Source organism: Varanus komodoensis, unplaced genomic scaffold, assembly GCF_004798865.1.
Source record: "Varanus komodoensis strain SLA01 unplaced genomic scaffold, ASM479886v1 scaffold39, whole genome shotgun sequence".
Lineage (NCBI taxonomy): Eukaryota > Metazoa > Chordata > Lepidosauria > Squamata > Varanidae > Varanus > Varanus komodoensis.
The window spans coordinates 5,190,378-5,204,113 of record NW_025335922.1 but is presented as its reverse complement, the minus strand read 5'-3'; the positions used below and the strand labels follow the sequence as shown (position 1 = coordinate 5,204,113).

At 37.5% G+C, this 13,736-nt stretch overlaps 1 protein-coding gene across 3 annotated transcripts in view; it reads right to left on the bottom strand.

The window, feature by feature from the left end:
* NUAK1 (NUAK family kinase 1) overlaps positions 1 to 13,736 on the bottom strand; it is a 64,301-nt gene that overhangs the window by 29,814 nt on the left and 20,751 nt on the right. For all 3 annotated transcript variants that reach the window (XM_044441095.1, XM_044441096.1, XM_044441097.1), the window contains one exon: positions 6,221 to 6,341. In XM_044441095.1, the coding sequence (XP_044297030.1) occupies positions 6,221 to 6,341 (121 nt within the window). The remainder of the gene's footprint in view (positions 1 to 6,220; positions 6,342 to 13,736) is intronic.

Below are 13,736 nucleotides of genomic sequence, written 5' to 3'. Positions count from 1 at the left end.
ATTGTTATTGTCTTAATTTATTGTTGTGAGCTGCCCCGAGGCTTCGGCGAATGGGGCGGCATAAAACTGTTTTAATAAATAAATAAATAAATAACTATGTATGGGTTTGCATTTTTAAAAAAAATTAGGATGGCAGTGCTGGAAACTCAGTTCACTATATCCTTCCTCATGCAGCTGGATCCAGGTTTAGGCATACTTAGGGTACAACTCCGAAATCAGCTAAATGTTATATTAATTACATGCTTACAGTACTGATGCAGTTGTCACTTGGCTTTATTTCCTACTCTAGAGTAAGAACACAGCCACAATATGGATTAGGGTCACATGCCAGGAGGGGAAGTCTAAACTTTCCTCTGCAGCACTTGTCTCCTGATCCTAACACCAACCAGCAAGTTTTGGATTTAAAAAAGCCAAAACAGTTTGGCATCAGTTTGGCTTTCTTTTTCTTTTTTATTTTTATTCCCCAGGCAGAAGGGACCAATTTCAGTCTTTTTTTCCCAACAGTTAAACAATTTCTATCACAGTCCTCTTTAAAACATTTCAACATTATTTATTTCGACATTATTTCTTTATTTCCCCATCTTTCTCCCATCGTGTTTCTCAAGGCAGTGTGCACAGAGGTTTCAGGCAGTCTCCATTCCAGGCATTGATCAGATCCAGACCAACTTAACATCACTATCATGATTAAAATTAGGCTCCTGCATCATGTACACTCAGACCATGCTCTAGGGTTATAAATTCTTTTTCCCCCTGTACTATTTTCCACATACATTTATAAAAGTATCTTTCTATTGTTCATACAGATTTTGTCTTGGTACAATGGAAATAAGATCCTTTTCAGGGGTGAAATTATTTTACAGATACCATGCTTCTTACAAATACTTAGGGTGCTTCTAGATGAGGCTTTTATTGTGCAATTAGCCTGCCTCATTCATGGAATTTTATTGATGATAGTAGCCCCGATAATATTGCTTCCCATTTGTAAAAGCCTCATGTTTTCATATTGCTTCATCCATCTTTATTCTTACCACAAAAAAAGCATTAAGGTGAGAGAGACAGGATAGCTGCATGATGTTTTTTGATTGGTAGTACTAAGAGCCATGCTTATGGAAGCACCCTTAGTTCACATAACTTTGCTGGTAGGCCTTTACATGAATAAGAGTCTGCGGATTATATTCTCTTTGGGTTTTAAATTTGTCTAAAGTACTGCCAGATGGGACATATTTCTGAGGTTAGTATGTGCATAGAATAATGTTTCCGGTGAAATGAATATAAGTCTTTCTTTGTGGGGGGAGATAAAAAAAGGGGCTTTGCTTTTTAAGTTAAAATTTATGCTCTGAAAATCAGAACACTTCTGGAAAAGTCAGCTTAATCCACCCAGTCCTTAAAAATTACTTGAAAGCATTTCCCTTCCAGCTGCAGTCAGAAGACTGCCAATTACTGTCCTGTGGAGAGGATGGAATTTCTTCTGACTCTGAACTGGGGGTCTGCTTCTTGCAGATAATGCGGGAGATAAATTCATTTTGATCAAGTTACAAAAAGAATTCTGAAACTAGAAAGCCCTGTTTACATACATGTGGATTTGGCCACCATTGAAAATGGGTGGTTTGTGTTGACACTGAGTTGACAAACGCAGAGGTTAATCACCTTTAGCCAAACAAGGTCAAAAGGATAACAAAACATGGATCCTGTTTAAGGGAAGCACGTGTTCAGAATTCTGTTATAAAGACCATCCAGCAGAAAGAAGAGCACTGAGACTAGCAGGACTCAATTCATCCGTTAGACAAATATTTGCCAACCTTTTCAGATGCACGAACTTCATTCTCATATTTCAGTTTGGGACCCATAATTAGTGCTTTTTCTTAATTGAGCCAAAATTTTCATCCCTGACTTTTTGATCATTTATGGTGGGGAAAGTAACGGGGGGCGGGGGAGCAGGGAGGAATTGACCCGATTCAGACAACACAACAACCTTCCTTTGTTTGTTATTAAGTGATATGCTGACTGTAATGGTTGCACTGTCTCCTGCTTCAGAATTGACTTCTCAGACAGGAGGTGGGAGCTGGTGGTCCACTTAATGGCACTGTTCTGTTCTTGAGAGGTGCCACCAAATGAATCAGGCAGTGGGGACAGGAGCAATGGTGCCCAATCATCTCCCCCATTCTTCCCATTGCACATGTCCTGTTTGTATTACCAGGACGAAGAAAAATTCTTTGTCTCCATAATGCAAACAGGGCTTGTGTCCTGTAGCACAGGGGAGAGAACTTCCCGTCTCTGCTAGGGCAAAGGTTGCTGAACATTTCTCTCCATTATGTTTCAGTGCAAAACTTCTCTCACAGCCACAGTGAACTGAAATCAACTTGCAGTTGTGGCTGTCAGAAAGAGGAAACCTGTTCTTTCTTCGGTGTTCCCTGGAGTATTGCCTACAAAAACAAGGGGGAAGAAGGGAAGAACAAAGTACCCACAGTAAGCCTGATTGTCTGTTGAGTTCACCATAGGTATTTCACGAACAACCATGGCTTTTTGCCAGGGTGGATTGTTGTGTTGTGTGAACTCAGCACTTCTAAGAAATTTTCAACTGATGGAGTGGGGTTTATCTAATGTATTAGGACAATACATTAGATCAAGGGGTTTAACATTTTTTAAAATGCTTGTTGGCTGTTCCTTGCAGCCAAGGAAACTGCCCATTGCTGTTTTTTGCATCAGCTCAAGAAGAGGAACTAGTGATGATCCTGAAATTTTCTGTGGTGTTTTAGGTGAAGACCAAACTAATCATTCCACTAATCAGCAGAGTCATGTATGATTGACTTACATGCTACCACAGAAGTACATACAGTCTATCAGGACTATGGCAATTCAGGTAAGGGGATTTATTTAACCTCCCTCCATTCCTGTTTTTGTGCCAAAATCCCGCTCTCCTTAATTATGAGTTTAAAAAATGGAAAATGCAATAGAGACTTTGTTTTCATTTTAAAACTGATAAGACTTCCTAACTGTAGCAATTAAAAAATGACTTTAGGGAGAAAGTGGAAAGAAAGCAAGCAAAACCATGTGCACCTGCACAACCTGGCTTCCAGGTTAGAAGTAGCGTATCTCCAGCTATAGTTTCCTACAAGTTTAGGATTGAGATGTGACTGGGTCCACAAATGCATGTCTGTCTCCACTTTTCACTGCACTCAGTAGCTTTAAGAAGTTAGAAAGCAGAAAGGTGGCAGAGTTGTATTTCAGAGAGCAGATTTCACCTTCAGTTTCCCAGACACAATGATTGGAAAGTTTCACTGTTGAATTAGTACCTGGCATGCAACCCTTAAAGGTATAAAAGTTTGAGCTGCTATACTTCCAGAAGAGTATAACAGGTCAAGCCTCTCTACTCCCCATCCTTGCTGCTTTTGTATAAAGAAGCTGCACTATTAGTTTGAATTCCACTTGCTTGCTTCTTCATGGTGTGTAAACAAGTCAGACTGCTGTATTTTGTTTCCTTGAATAATCTCTTTCCTTCAAAAGGAAAAACTGTGTTTATAAGAAAATATTTAAGGAACAATATATCTTAGCTGAATAAGTGCAAAGAAGTTGATGAATTCAAACATCTAAAGGTTAGAAAAAGTTAACACTGGGTTGAGGAAAGAGATACAGAACTATTAACAGAGGACTCAGCAAAAATCTTAACATAGATTCAAATAAGATAGTTGGAAAACAACCATTCTGCAAGCAGTTATTGACTGTCAGTGTGATAGCAGTAGGTATTACTTCCTGTTCAAACTTTTTATATTCTTATTCAAACATATTAATTTTATGTTTTAAAAAGGATTATCCTGGTGAAGAATTAATGAGGGGTTGAAGGAGCTATTAGCAAAGCATAACTAATGCAAGGTTAGTTAGCTCATTCACAGTGTGAGACAGGAACAGGTACACACTGAAGAAAACCAAACATTTTGCTACAGAAGTACTGGAAGTGCTGAGGAAAGGGTTTCTTACAAGTGTATTATTTTACTTTTGCTTGCCTTTCAGTGTACAACGACTTTCCAATTTTGAGCTGAGTTAGGCACACTACTGAAATCATTAGGCTCAGACATGCCTAATTCTGCCTGGAAATAGGCGGTTAAGTAGTTTAACTGCTTTAAAGAACAAGAACAAGAACAACATCAGGGAGGACACAAGTTTACAACAGACAGATTTTTGGAAGCTCCAACCCACATTCAAACATTTGCTCCTTTTGCAACCCACATGCTGACACAGCACTCCTCCCTTTTTCTGTTTCCAGATCCTGTGAAGATTTTATATAATAAAACAGTCAGATATTCATCTCCTTTCAACTAGCAGAACATGGTTTTGAATAGCTCAATATGTGATACTGTAACACAATACTAAGCAATTCCTTGTTTTAATCACTTGTATCAGCACTTATAATGGAGTTTCCACTATTTTTAACTATTTTAATTGATAGGTTTACCACTTAAAACTTCAGTTGCAAATTAAAGTATACCTCCCACCCCACAATCAATCACTGGGGTTGTGACAGAAAAGTGCTCCTCCATGGAAGACATGCTTCCTCCTCTGTGTGTCACATTTGATTAAACAGAAACTTGAAGAAAATTTCTCCTCTCAATTTGTATCCCGAGCCAGCAGATATTGGACACACCAGAAAAAAAAGATCAAAGATTGCATTACTTGTTAGCAATGAATGACGTCTTTTATTTATTAAATATGAATTGATATCAAATTCAATGTGAATGTGGTGTTATAAACCAGGTCACCAGGATCTAGAGCCTTACTTCATGTGCCTGGCAGTCTCGGTTCTTGGGAGTCAAAGGCACCACTCTCCCTCTAATCAACTGAATCCACAACACGGTCTGGATCCACCAGACCAATAAAACCTGAATCTCAAAACAACCACTCAGTGTGAGCATCTTATTCATGAGAGTAGCAAGGCTTGGACTGCTTTCTGGGCTTCTTCAGTACCTCAGTATACCTGCACCTAGACCCCTGCACCTTGCCCTGCTTTCCTCAGAATTTGACTTTCAGCCTAGCCCTAACTCAAACCCTTGTTTTTGCTGTCTTGACTACAACCAGCTTCTCTGAATTTCAGGACCTGACACTTGAAACAGACCTCTATGGAGACCTGACAGTTCTCTCATATGAGAAAAATTACATTATTGTGAATGCTGATTAGTTGGACCCTGACTGAGCCCAGAAAAAGAAACACCCATCTGCGAGCCCTCTTTCTCTTTCCCTACTTCTGCAGGGGTCTGCTACTCCATGGACTGTCAGCTATCCATGTTCACTAAGCATATGGTCTCTAAGGAATAAACGCAGCTCTCACAATATCACTGGCTTTTGCACACAGAGAATTAAGGAACAAGATAGCAGTGATTCATGCCCATTGCACTCTACTGTGAACCCATCTTCCAGCGGATCAATGACTAGAAGACCAGATTCCATGAGGCAGGGTTTTATGAAGCACCTTGGTGCTCTGTGGCAGAATGATGACCATAATGAACTTTGCTGTCATCATTTTATGGCTTTGATTCATTGACCAAGGAGCCAGTAGATCCTTTTCTTTCAACAGTGGATATGGAAGTAAACAGTGATCACCTCAGCTTTCATGCTACTTGGTGACCTGCTCATGACCTGCTGTGTCTGCTTGAGGTCAAAAGCTTCACTTGCTACACAGCAAGTTTCTCAGAACTGGCTACCTGTTCACATGGTGGACCACCAAGAGTGAGACCACTCCATTAGCCTATGGGACAATACATATTTAGTTGTGTTAGAGGAGCATGGGGCAGCAGAAGTGTGCATGCTTTTGTGCATGCTTTTTTGTGCATGCTTTTGGCTGCACTGTTGCTTGGCTGAGACTAGGTGAGAAAATTGACCCAGTAGGCCCCTCGTTTAAGACCTAGCAGTAAAGTATTTCAAACAGTTCATTTTGTTTCTGCAGATTCTCAGAACTGGTAAGTGACTAGTATACCTTAACCATTTCAACTCGGTGGGCTAGAATTCTACTTACTAAGCAATCTGTCCAGACCATGTTGGTTATTGGACAGCTTAAAGTAATATAACTAAGCACATGTACAGTATGACGATCTTTAATGGTATTTTCATGGAGAACCTTCCCTTACACACAGATATGAAATAAATTTTAGTTAGCCCCCAATATAAAAAAGATATGAGAAATATAGAGCTGAATGAATAAATGGTGATGAAAATAATACCAGTTACTAACCTTCATATATAGTGATGATATGAGGATGGCTGAGAGATGACATGATCTCAATCTCCCGTCTGATGTGAACCATATCTTGTTCATCCTTAATTTTGTCCTTACGGATAGATTTTATTGCAACCTATAAATTCAGGAAATTGAGCATTACTCTTAGAATAAAGCAGATGAAAGTAATCCATCAGGAGAGTTCAAAAAATAAATGTAGATGTTAGATGCTGACAAAACAAGGAATGAACAAAACAAAATTTCCAAATATACACCCATAACCCTTTCCTTTTGTTGCATTATAACAAATGCAGTCCTTCTTGCAGAAGGCAAGTATCATTGTGTTTATACAGATTTTTAACTGTATGGTTAATTGTTTCTCCATAAACTGCATTAAAAAATTATAGGTCTACTCATGCTCCAAATTATATTAATGTTTTGCCAGCTGACGGCAACAAATTTAGGTTAAGCTAGCTCTTGACCTAGAACTATATTCTAAGAGTGTTTTCATCAGAGATCCTAACAACACATTAAAATCTACATTATGTAAACAGCCTTAATGTTATAAATGCAGCATAAAACATTAGAAGTCATTTTGAAAGAAATTGTGTATTCTAGTCAATGGGCAGGTTCACACATTTCTACTTCAGCCTCACTCCTCACCTGCCCTGCCACTTCTTCTATACTACCAGCCTGATAGCCTTCATACACACTGCCCTCAATCTCCACTATAGAATTTCCTAGCTTTTATGTCTGTTAGTTCATATAAGCAGACATATCTGTGTAATTCTTTAAAATCTTTATTGTGAAACCATGATTATGCAGACAAATTTTGGCACCAAATAAAGATTCCTGGCCACAAATCTAAATTAACTTAGTAAGTATCCTTCTTTGACCGGAAGCTTGAAGAAGTATTGAAAAGTGGGCAACAAGAAGTGATTGTTCAATACTTAAAACTGGGGAAATTACATTGCTAAGGGGATACATTGCATATCCTCTGCCTTTTCATAAATCTACTTTCGCTGCTTTCTCCCTCATCTATAAATTGGCAATTGGTTGCTGGCAACTGTGTGCGAATTAGTATATATGCTTCATCCCCTGGTCAATATCCTCAATTCCCCTATATGGAAGCTATACCACAGTGCCCATTCCTTTGACTGCTGAAACATACAAGAAAATTGACCAGGCAAGGCTACACCTATAGAACAGCTATAAGAAAGACAGAAAATTATGATTAAGATTATTACAATCATAATTGCACCATTTTCTGGGGTCAATCAAAACAAACAGAATCAATTACACCAATTGCACATTTCTGGGGCTCTGGAAAACATTGAAAACTCATCAGAGAATAAACAGGAGTAGCAATGCAAGCATCAAGGAGAAATCAAGACAGGTTCTGCCACAAAGGATCCTGGGATACTGGCTGGAGGATTGAGCAAAAAGGAGGGGAATAACAAGCCATAATGAAGCCTGATGACCTGTTGGCCATGCCACTGGTTGTTCCATAAGCAACTCTTGTTCTGTAGATTATTCACAATGTAGCTTAGTGTCATGTGCAGACATAGCCAATTTGAAAATTTAAGCAGCAAGCTTCTGACGAGACAGCCTCATCTATTTTTCTTATGTTACTGTCTAAAGCCTAGCACAAATTGATTGTACAGACATAATAATAATTCATAATTTCATTTCTAAACCACTCCATAGCTGAGACTCTTGTTAATAAGTTGTTAATAACATAACAATTCATGATGCATTTCTATCATAATCTTTTGCACTGAACAAACTACTCATTTTGAGGTAATATAGTCTAATGTATTTCTAATATGATCCAATAATTATATTCTAAAATAGTATTCTGCATTTATGATTCCAGTAAAAAAGGAAAAATACCTATTTGCTCTTTGAACCCTGTACTTTCATGTCCTCTATAGCACTTATGTAATCATTCAGTAACCATATCCTTCCTGCATCCTTCCTTAATCACATGAGTAGATACCTTTCCCAAAGAAGAGCAGGAAGAGAGGAAACAATAGCCAAACTTGCATGATATATTCAGTCTAAAAGCCACATGGAGTGTGTGCTACCATTGAAAGACAAGCATATAAATGGCCAAGAGATCAAATCAAGCAACATGATGAAATATGAACCATCTATATTGTGCATGAGTAAGACCCTCTCCTACATGCAGCCCTTCTCTCTGTGTGTTGCTTTCAATGTAAAAACATGGTTTAGAGTGCAATCCAACATGACTGACACTTGCTAGATGGAGGGCTGCAAGTTCTCCATCTACCTGAAGTCCTGCCCTGTCAGGGCTCTCCTTTTCCCACCCAATGGCACTACCTATTTTCTGTCTGCTTTGGAGGCCACAATAGTGACCTTGAAGAAACTGCTGCAGAGGCAACTGAATTTCCTTCTTTACAGTTGGGAGTTCTGTCTACACCATGAAAGAAAATGGCACACGCTATGGTTTGTCAGAGACCATCTGGGAGCGATTGGCTCACCCTCTTAATGAATGAACCATTTTAGGACTGGATGGTCAGACTTTTCGACGAGCAACCCTATCAATTTTCCACTCTGCCCATAAAATATCCTATTCCAGATACAGGACTGTTTATGCATTCCAGAAAACAATTGTATGATGATCCTTCCTTTCCATTTACCATACATCTTTTTATTAGCTTATATAGATCCAGTAAACTTTTTTTGTCTGCACTCATAATTGGAGGGGGGGGGCGGAGAGAGAGAGAGAGATTGATTCTTAAAGTTTTCATTATTCTTTTTTACCTTTTGACCATAACCATTGATTGGCCTACTACATCAATGTATCTCAGAAGTACATGTGTGTATTACTTTCAACATAGCTTTAAAATAGTAAACATTAGCAAAAATGACCTTGCACCCAGAAGTATATAGGGCTGCCAATATTCTTCCATACTTGCTCATGTCTTATGACTGGCCTTTGAGGTTCTGTTCTCTGCACTGTCAATAAAAGCTGTTAGGCTGACAAATAACAAGGGCTGGACCTTCACTGTGGTTACACTACAGTGCTGGAATGTCATCTCCAAGGAAAAAGGTTTAGCCCCCACCCTGTTGACTATTGGGTAGCTCCAAAAACTTTTTTATCCCTTATCAGGTTCTGAATGAATCTTGGTGCTGTATCTGTTGACACCATTTTAATGTTTTGATTTGCTGATGTTATTAGTGACTGTTTTTTCTGACTTATTAGTTTATTTATACTCAGTGATTTTCCTGTGTGATCTTATTATGATAAAATATTTTATATTTTTCTACTGACTACTGTTAACCATTTTGGTAAGATAATTTATCCTGAAATGTGGCTTGAAAACCCATTTACTAATGAACCACTATCGTCTTCCTCTAGCTGAACTGCCCATAATTTCACAAGCCTATTTTTTCTATAGCTGTAAGACTATATTTTTCTCCTTTTATGTACTCACCCTAACCCTAATCTTTATTTTTTAAAAGAAGAAAAAGAAGTACTTTCATGGTCAGCAGATAAAGACTATACTTCACTTTAGAAGATTATGCTCCCTTGCCTTACATGAGCAACTGATTTCACAAGGTACTAGTGTAAGATACTAGTTGTATTAGTGTAAGGTAGTGATAAGGGGGAGGGAGGATTTTTATCATCTGAAAATGTCCAAAGGTCAGAAATTCTATGTTCCTCTTATAACAAAACTTTGGCTTACAGGTTCAGCTTCACAGCCTTGCTATTAGCAAGTTGGATATAACCTCAATAATGCTAACGGAGAAGAACAAATGTTTAAGCAATTTCTGAAGAATGGAAGGCAGCTTTAACTGAAAGACAAAGCTTGGCTTTTCTTTCAATCTAATTTTGTTCCCTGGGAGAGGCTGCAAGTGCATATAAACTTTGCATGAAAGAAGGATGTGGGTGGCTTTTGGACCCATGCATGCATTCCTGGGGAAAAATATAGACATTGATTAAAAATACGCTTAGTATAAAACAGCCTTGCATTTGGCTCTCAGAAAGAATGTTTAAAAGGACGTTATTTTCAAATGCATAAGGAAGCAGATTCTTCAGCATCTCAGGGCAACAGGAAGAACATACCATTCAGGGATGGGAAGGCAAGGCAATATATCCTAACCATATCTGGCAAATAGCAGGATGTAGTCTAATGTCAATACTGCATGAAAAGCCAACTCTGAAAACTACAGAATCACTGAAATGCTAATAAACTCTCCGTTCAATCTCATTTGTGTTGGCTCTGATAACAGTATACTGCTCCTTTAACAGAAGTAAGTAAATATTGTGCATGAAAATGTATATTTCAATTATTTATTTATTTAAAATATTTATCTGCCACCCCTCAGTTTACAAAGCTCCCAGGAAGGTTCACATGCAAATATAATAAAATAATCATTGAATACAATAACATCAACAGAACAAAAGCAGCACAACAAAGCATAAGAACTTTATGTACATTCAGACCTTTAAGTACATTCTCAAAAAAAACGTGTGCAAAAAAAAAAACAACAGGAAAGGAAAAAAGTATTTGCCAGGCACTGGAATAACATCAGATTTTGCACCTGGCAAGTAGCTATGAGAAAGGTACACCATTTGTATGCTCTAATCCTGAGAAGGCCTTCTTTCCAGTCACCCTCTTCTCTAGAAAGCTTCTGTGACTAATAATCTCAACCATATCCAACAGCAGGAAGCAGCATAGCAAAGGGGACTGAATAATCTAATTGTGACTGTCCTACCTTGGGTTTTAAGGATAACTGAATGTCTGTGAAGCATTCTGAACAGAAAAGTTAAAGTGTACAGTTAGTATTAAATTTTAAATAGTACTGTGCAGAAGTTCACAGCAGCACCCACTGAAAAGGACAAAAAAGATGTCACTTCAGTGACAGCTCTTATGCCATATAAACTGAGCCAAGTCCCCAGTTGCTAAAGAACAACTGTAATGCCTTCACAGTAAGGTGGAGGATTACATACCATCTTAAAAAATACTTTAAAAGCTGAGATATTGCTTTTCAGAATGATATATTTAATATAGTCAAGGAACAATACAAGATACAAATATGTTCCACTGCTGTATCAAAATATTACCTAGACTTCTTGTCAGCACTGTAAATGCCACTAAGTTCTGCTTGCAAATGATTTTTAACACAAACCTATTCAGTGAAATATAAAGAAATCTTTCAAAAGTATATTTACACTTTTAATACCAAAGGTTCTACAGTCTTTGTTGATATCTCAGTTATGGGAATGATGCCAGAATCTATCCATAAAAGGTCCAGGCAGTGTAAACCTAAGAAGCTCTTATCTTATTTGAGGAAAACTTTTTATAAAAGTATCTGCTCATTAAACATATTTATTTCTTAGCAAACAATTAACTTATGTTTATGATCTCTTATTAAAAAGTTGAAGTTCTCTGAAGTGGGAAGAAACTGTTTTAGTTAGTCCACCTGGATTAGCCACTCAAGATATATCAAGATTTGTGAAGAAAACATAGTCCATCCATAGATGAAGCTTGTATTGTTCATTTTCTTTTAGTAATGATAAAGAAGAACTTTTGTCCTATGAAAATTCAAGTATTCATCAGACTTGTAAAACTAAATCTACATAAAGCATCAATTAGTAAGTTTCCTTTTTCAGGCTTTTTGATTTAATTCAGTTCTATAACCAGCACCCTCAGAACAATGCAAACTTTGCTGAATCAATTTCTGCAAAGTTTTCCCTAAAACATTCTTGCAAACATGCAAGAGACTGATCTCTAATGACATCACCCAAGGAAGTTTTTTAAGTAATTTGGAGTGTGAATATTCAGTAATGAGCAAGTAATGAGTAAGCAACCTTAAAAAATATTTGATTACAGTATGTGGGATTCTTTTTCTAGCCAAAGAATACTTTTGTTATTCAATCTCATCTGGGCATGGAATGCAACTATTGTTATTTCATCAAGGGCAAAAACGGTTTACTGACATTATGAGAAATGCAAAAAGCAAACATATAATGCTACACTGTGTGGATAACATTCTAATAAACAGGCGGCAAGGAAAGAACATACTCATTGCAATGCCATTCCCCCTCCTAGTATGTGCATTTCACTGTGGCTTAAGGCCTGAAATGGGTTTATGTCTCAGCATCATCTACTTCATATGTGAGAATAAAGGATAATCCAGTGCATATCACCTTTGGAAGAAAAGCAGAATACTAACTGGAGCAGTAACAGGTGAATTCATGCGGATGAAATGGCCTCTGGTAATTTGTTTTTGAACTGAATGTTTACAATAAATCATCTGTGATAGTTATACTGATTTCCTTGGTTTATAAGAGACATTGGAAAATCTCAGCACATTTCACACTGCTACATTTTTGTTTACAGCTACAAATAGTTCTCAGAGTTATAAATATTTCATGGTAGCTCAAGGCAGTTAAACGTTTATGTACTTTATGCAGTTAGATACATTCCTCTCTTTTTAAGACTTTCCATCTTACTGGCCAGGAGTAAACAAAATTGAAGCTTGAGGATGCTAAAGTGAAAAATAAAATTATTTAAATTATCCTTCATTTCCCTAGCACCCTAACAAGTTTGCACAACAGAGGCTCTGAATGTTAAACCAATTTGACAGGACAGAAAAATAGTGGTTGTGATCCAAAGAAAATTCCAATCTGTATTTGCAATAGAATTTTAGCCTGCAATGAGAGGAGGGCGGAAATGTACTTTGAAAAACATAATTCCCTGATGGAGGAAAGCATGTTATTGGGAAATATGTGAAAAATGTATCACAGAGTATAAAAAACAAATTTGTCTGATAACAGTTCCTTCCCCATATATGGATATTAATACTTATATATGAATGGTTGTTTATACTCCTTCATTCTTTCATTGGTGCACATTGCAGATATACGGCTATTCTTGCAAAGTAACGCTGAGTTATGTCAAACCAAAAGTTATGCATGGTCATACAGGCCAAGAAAGCTCAGGAACCTCTCCTTTGGTGAGGAAAAGCAACATTTCAGAGTTAAAGCTAGGACAGTTCAATTGTTTGAAAATATTTACAGTTCAGATAGCTCTAAACCAGATCATCTCCATGGTGACATTGCCTCAGAGAGAATCATGCAGCTAAAGCTGAATTATTTATCTGACCCAATCCAACTGTTTACAGGAATAATCAAGTAAATTGCTTCAGAGTTTCACACCAAGCAATCAGTGGGGCAATCTGTACCCAACATTTTCCTGCTGAATTAAACCACAGGTTCCTGTCTTTTTAAGTTGCTGTTCTTTTCTTTTTCAGGCATATTCTTGTTGTTACATTTGATTCCATCTGGTGACAAGGCCTACAAAGATTCAAGGAAGAGTGCAGATGAAACGGTAGGGGAAAGTTTAGAATTAAGCGGTTTTAGAAAGTTTAACTGTTCAATGTTACTATGTAAACAGTTTATCAATTTTCCAAATAGATATAGGTTTGTTTCCAAAGAAGGGCTGTTGTCAAAGTAATCAAAAATCCAGTAAAATTAATATACATTTGCCAAAATGAA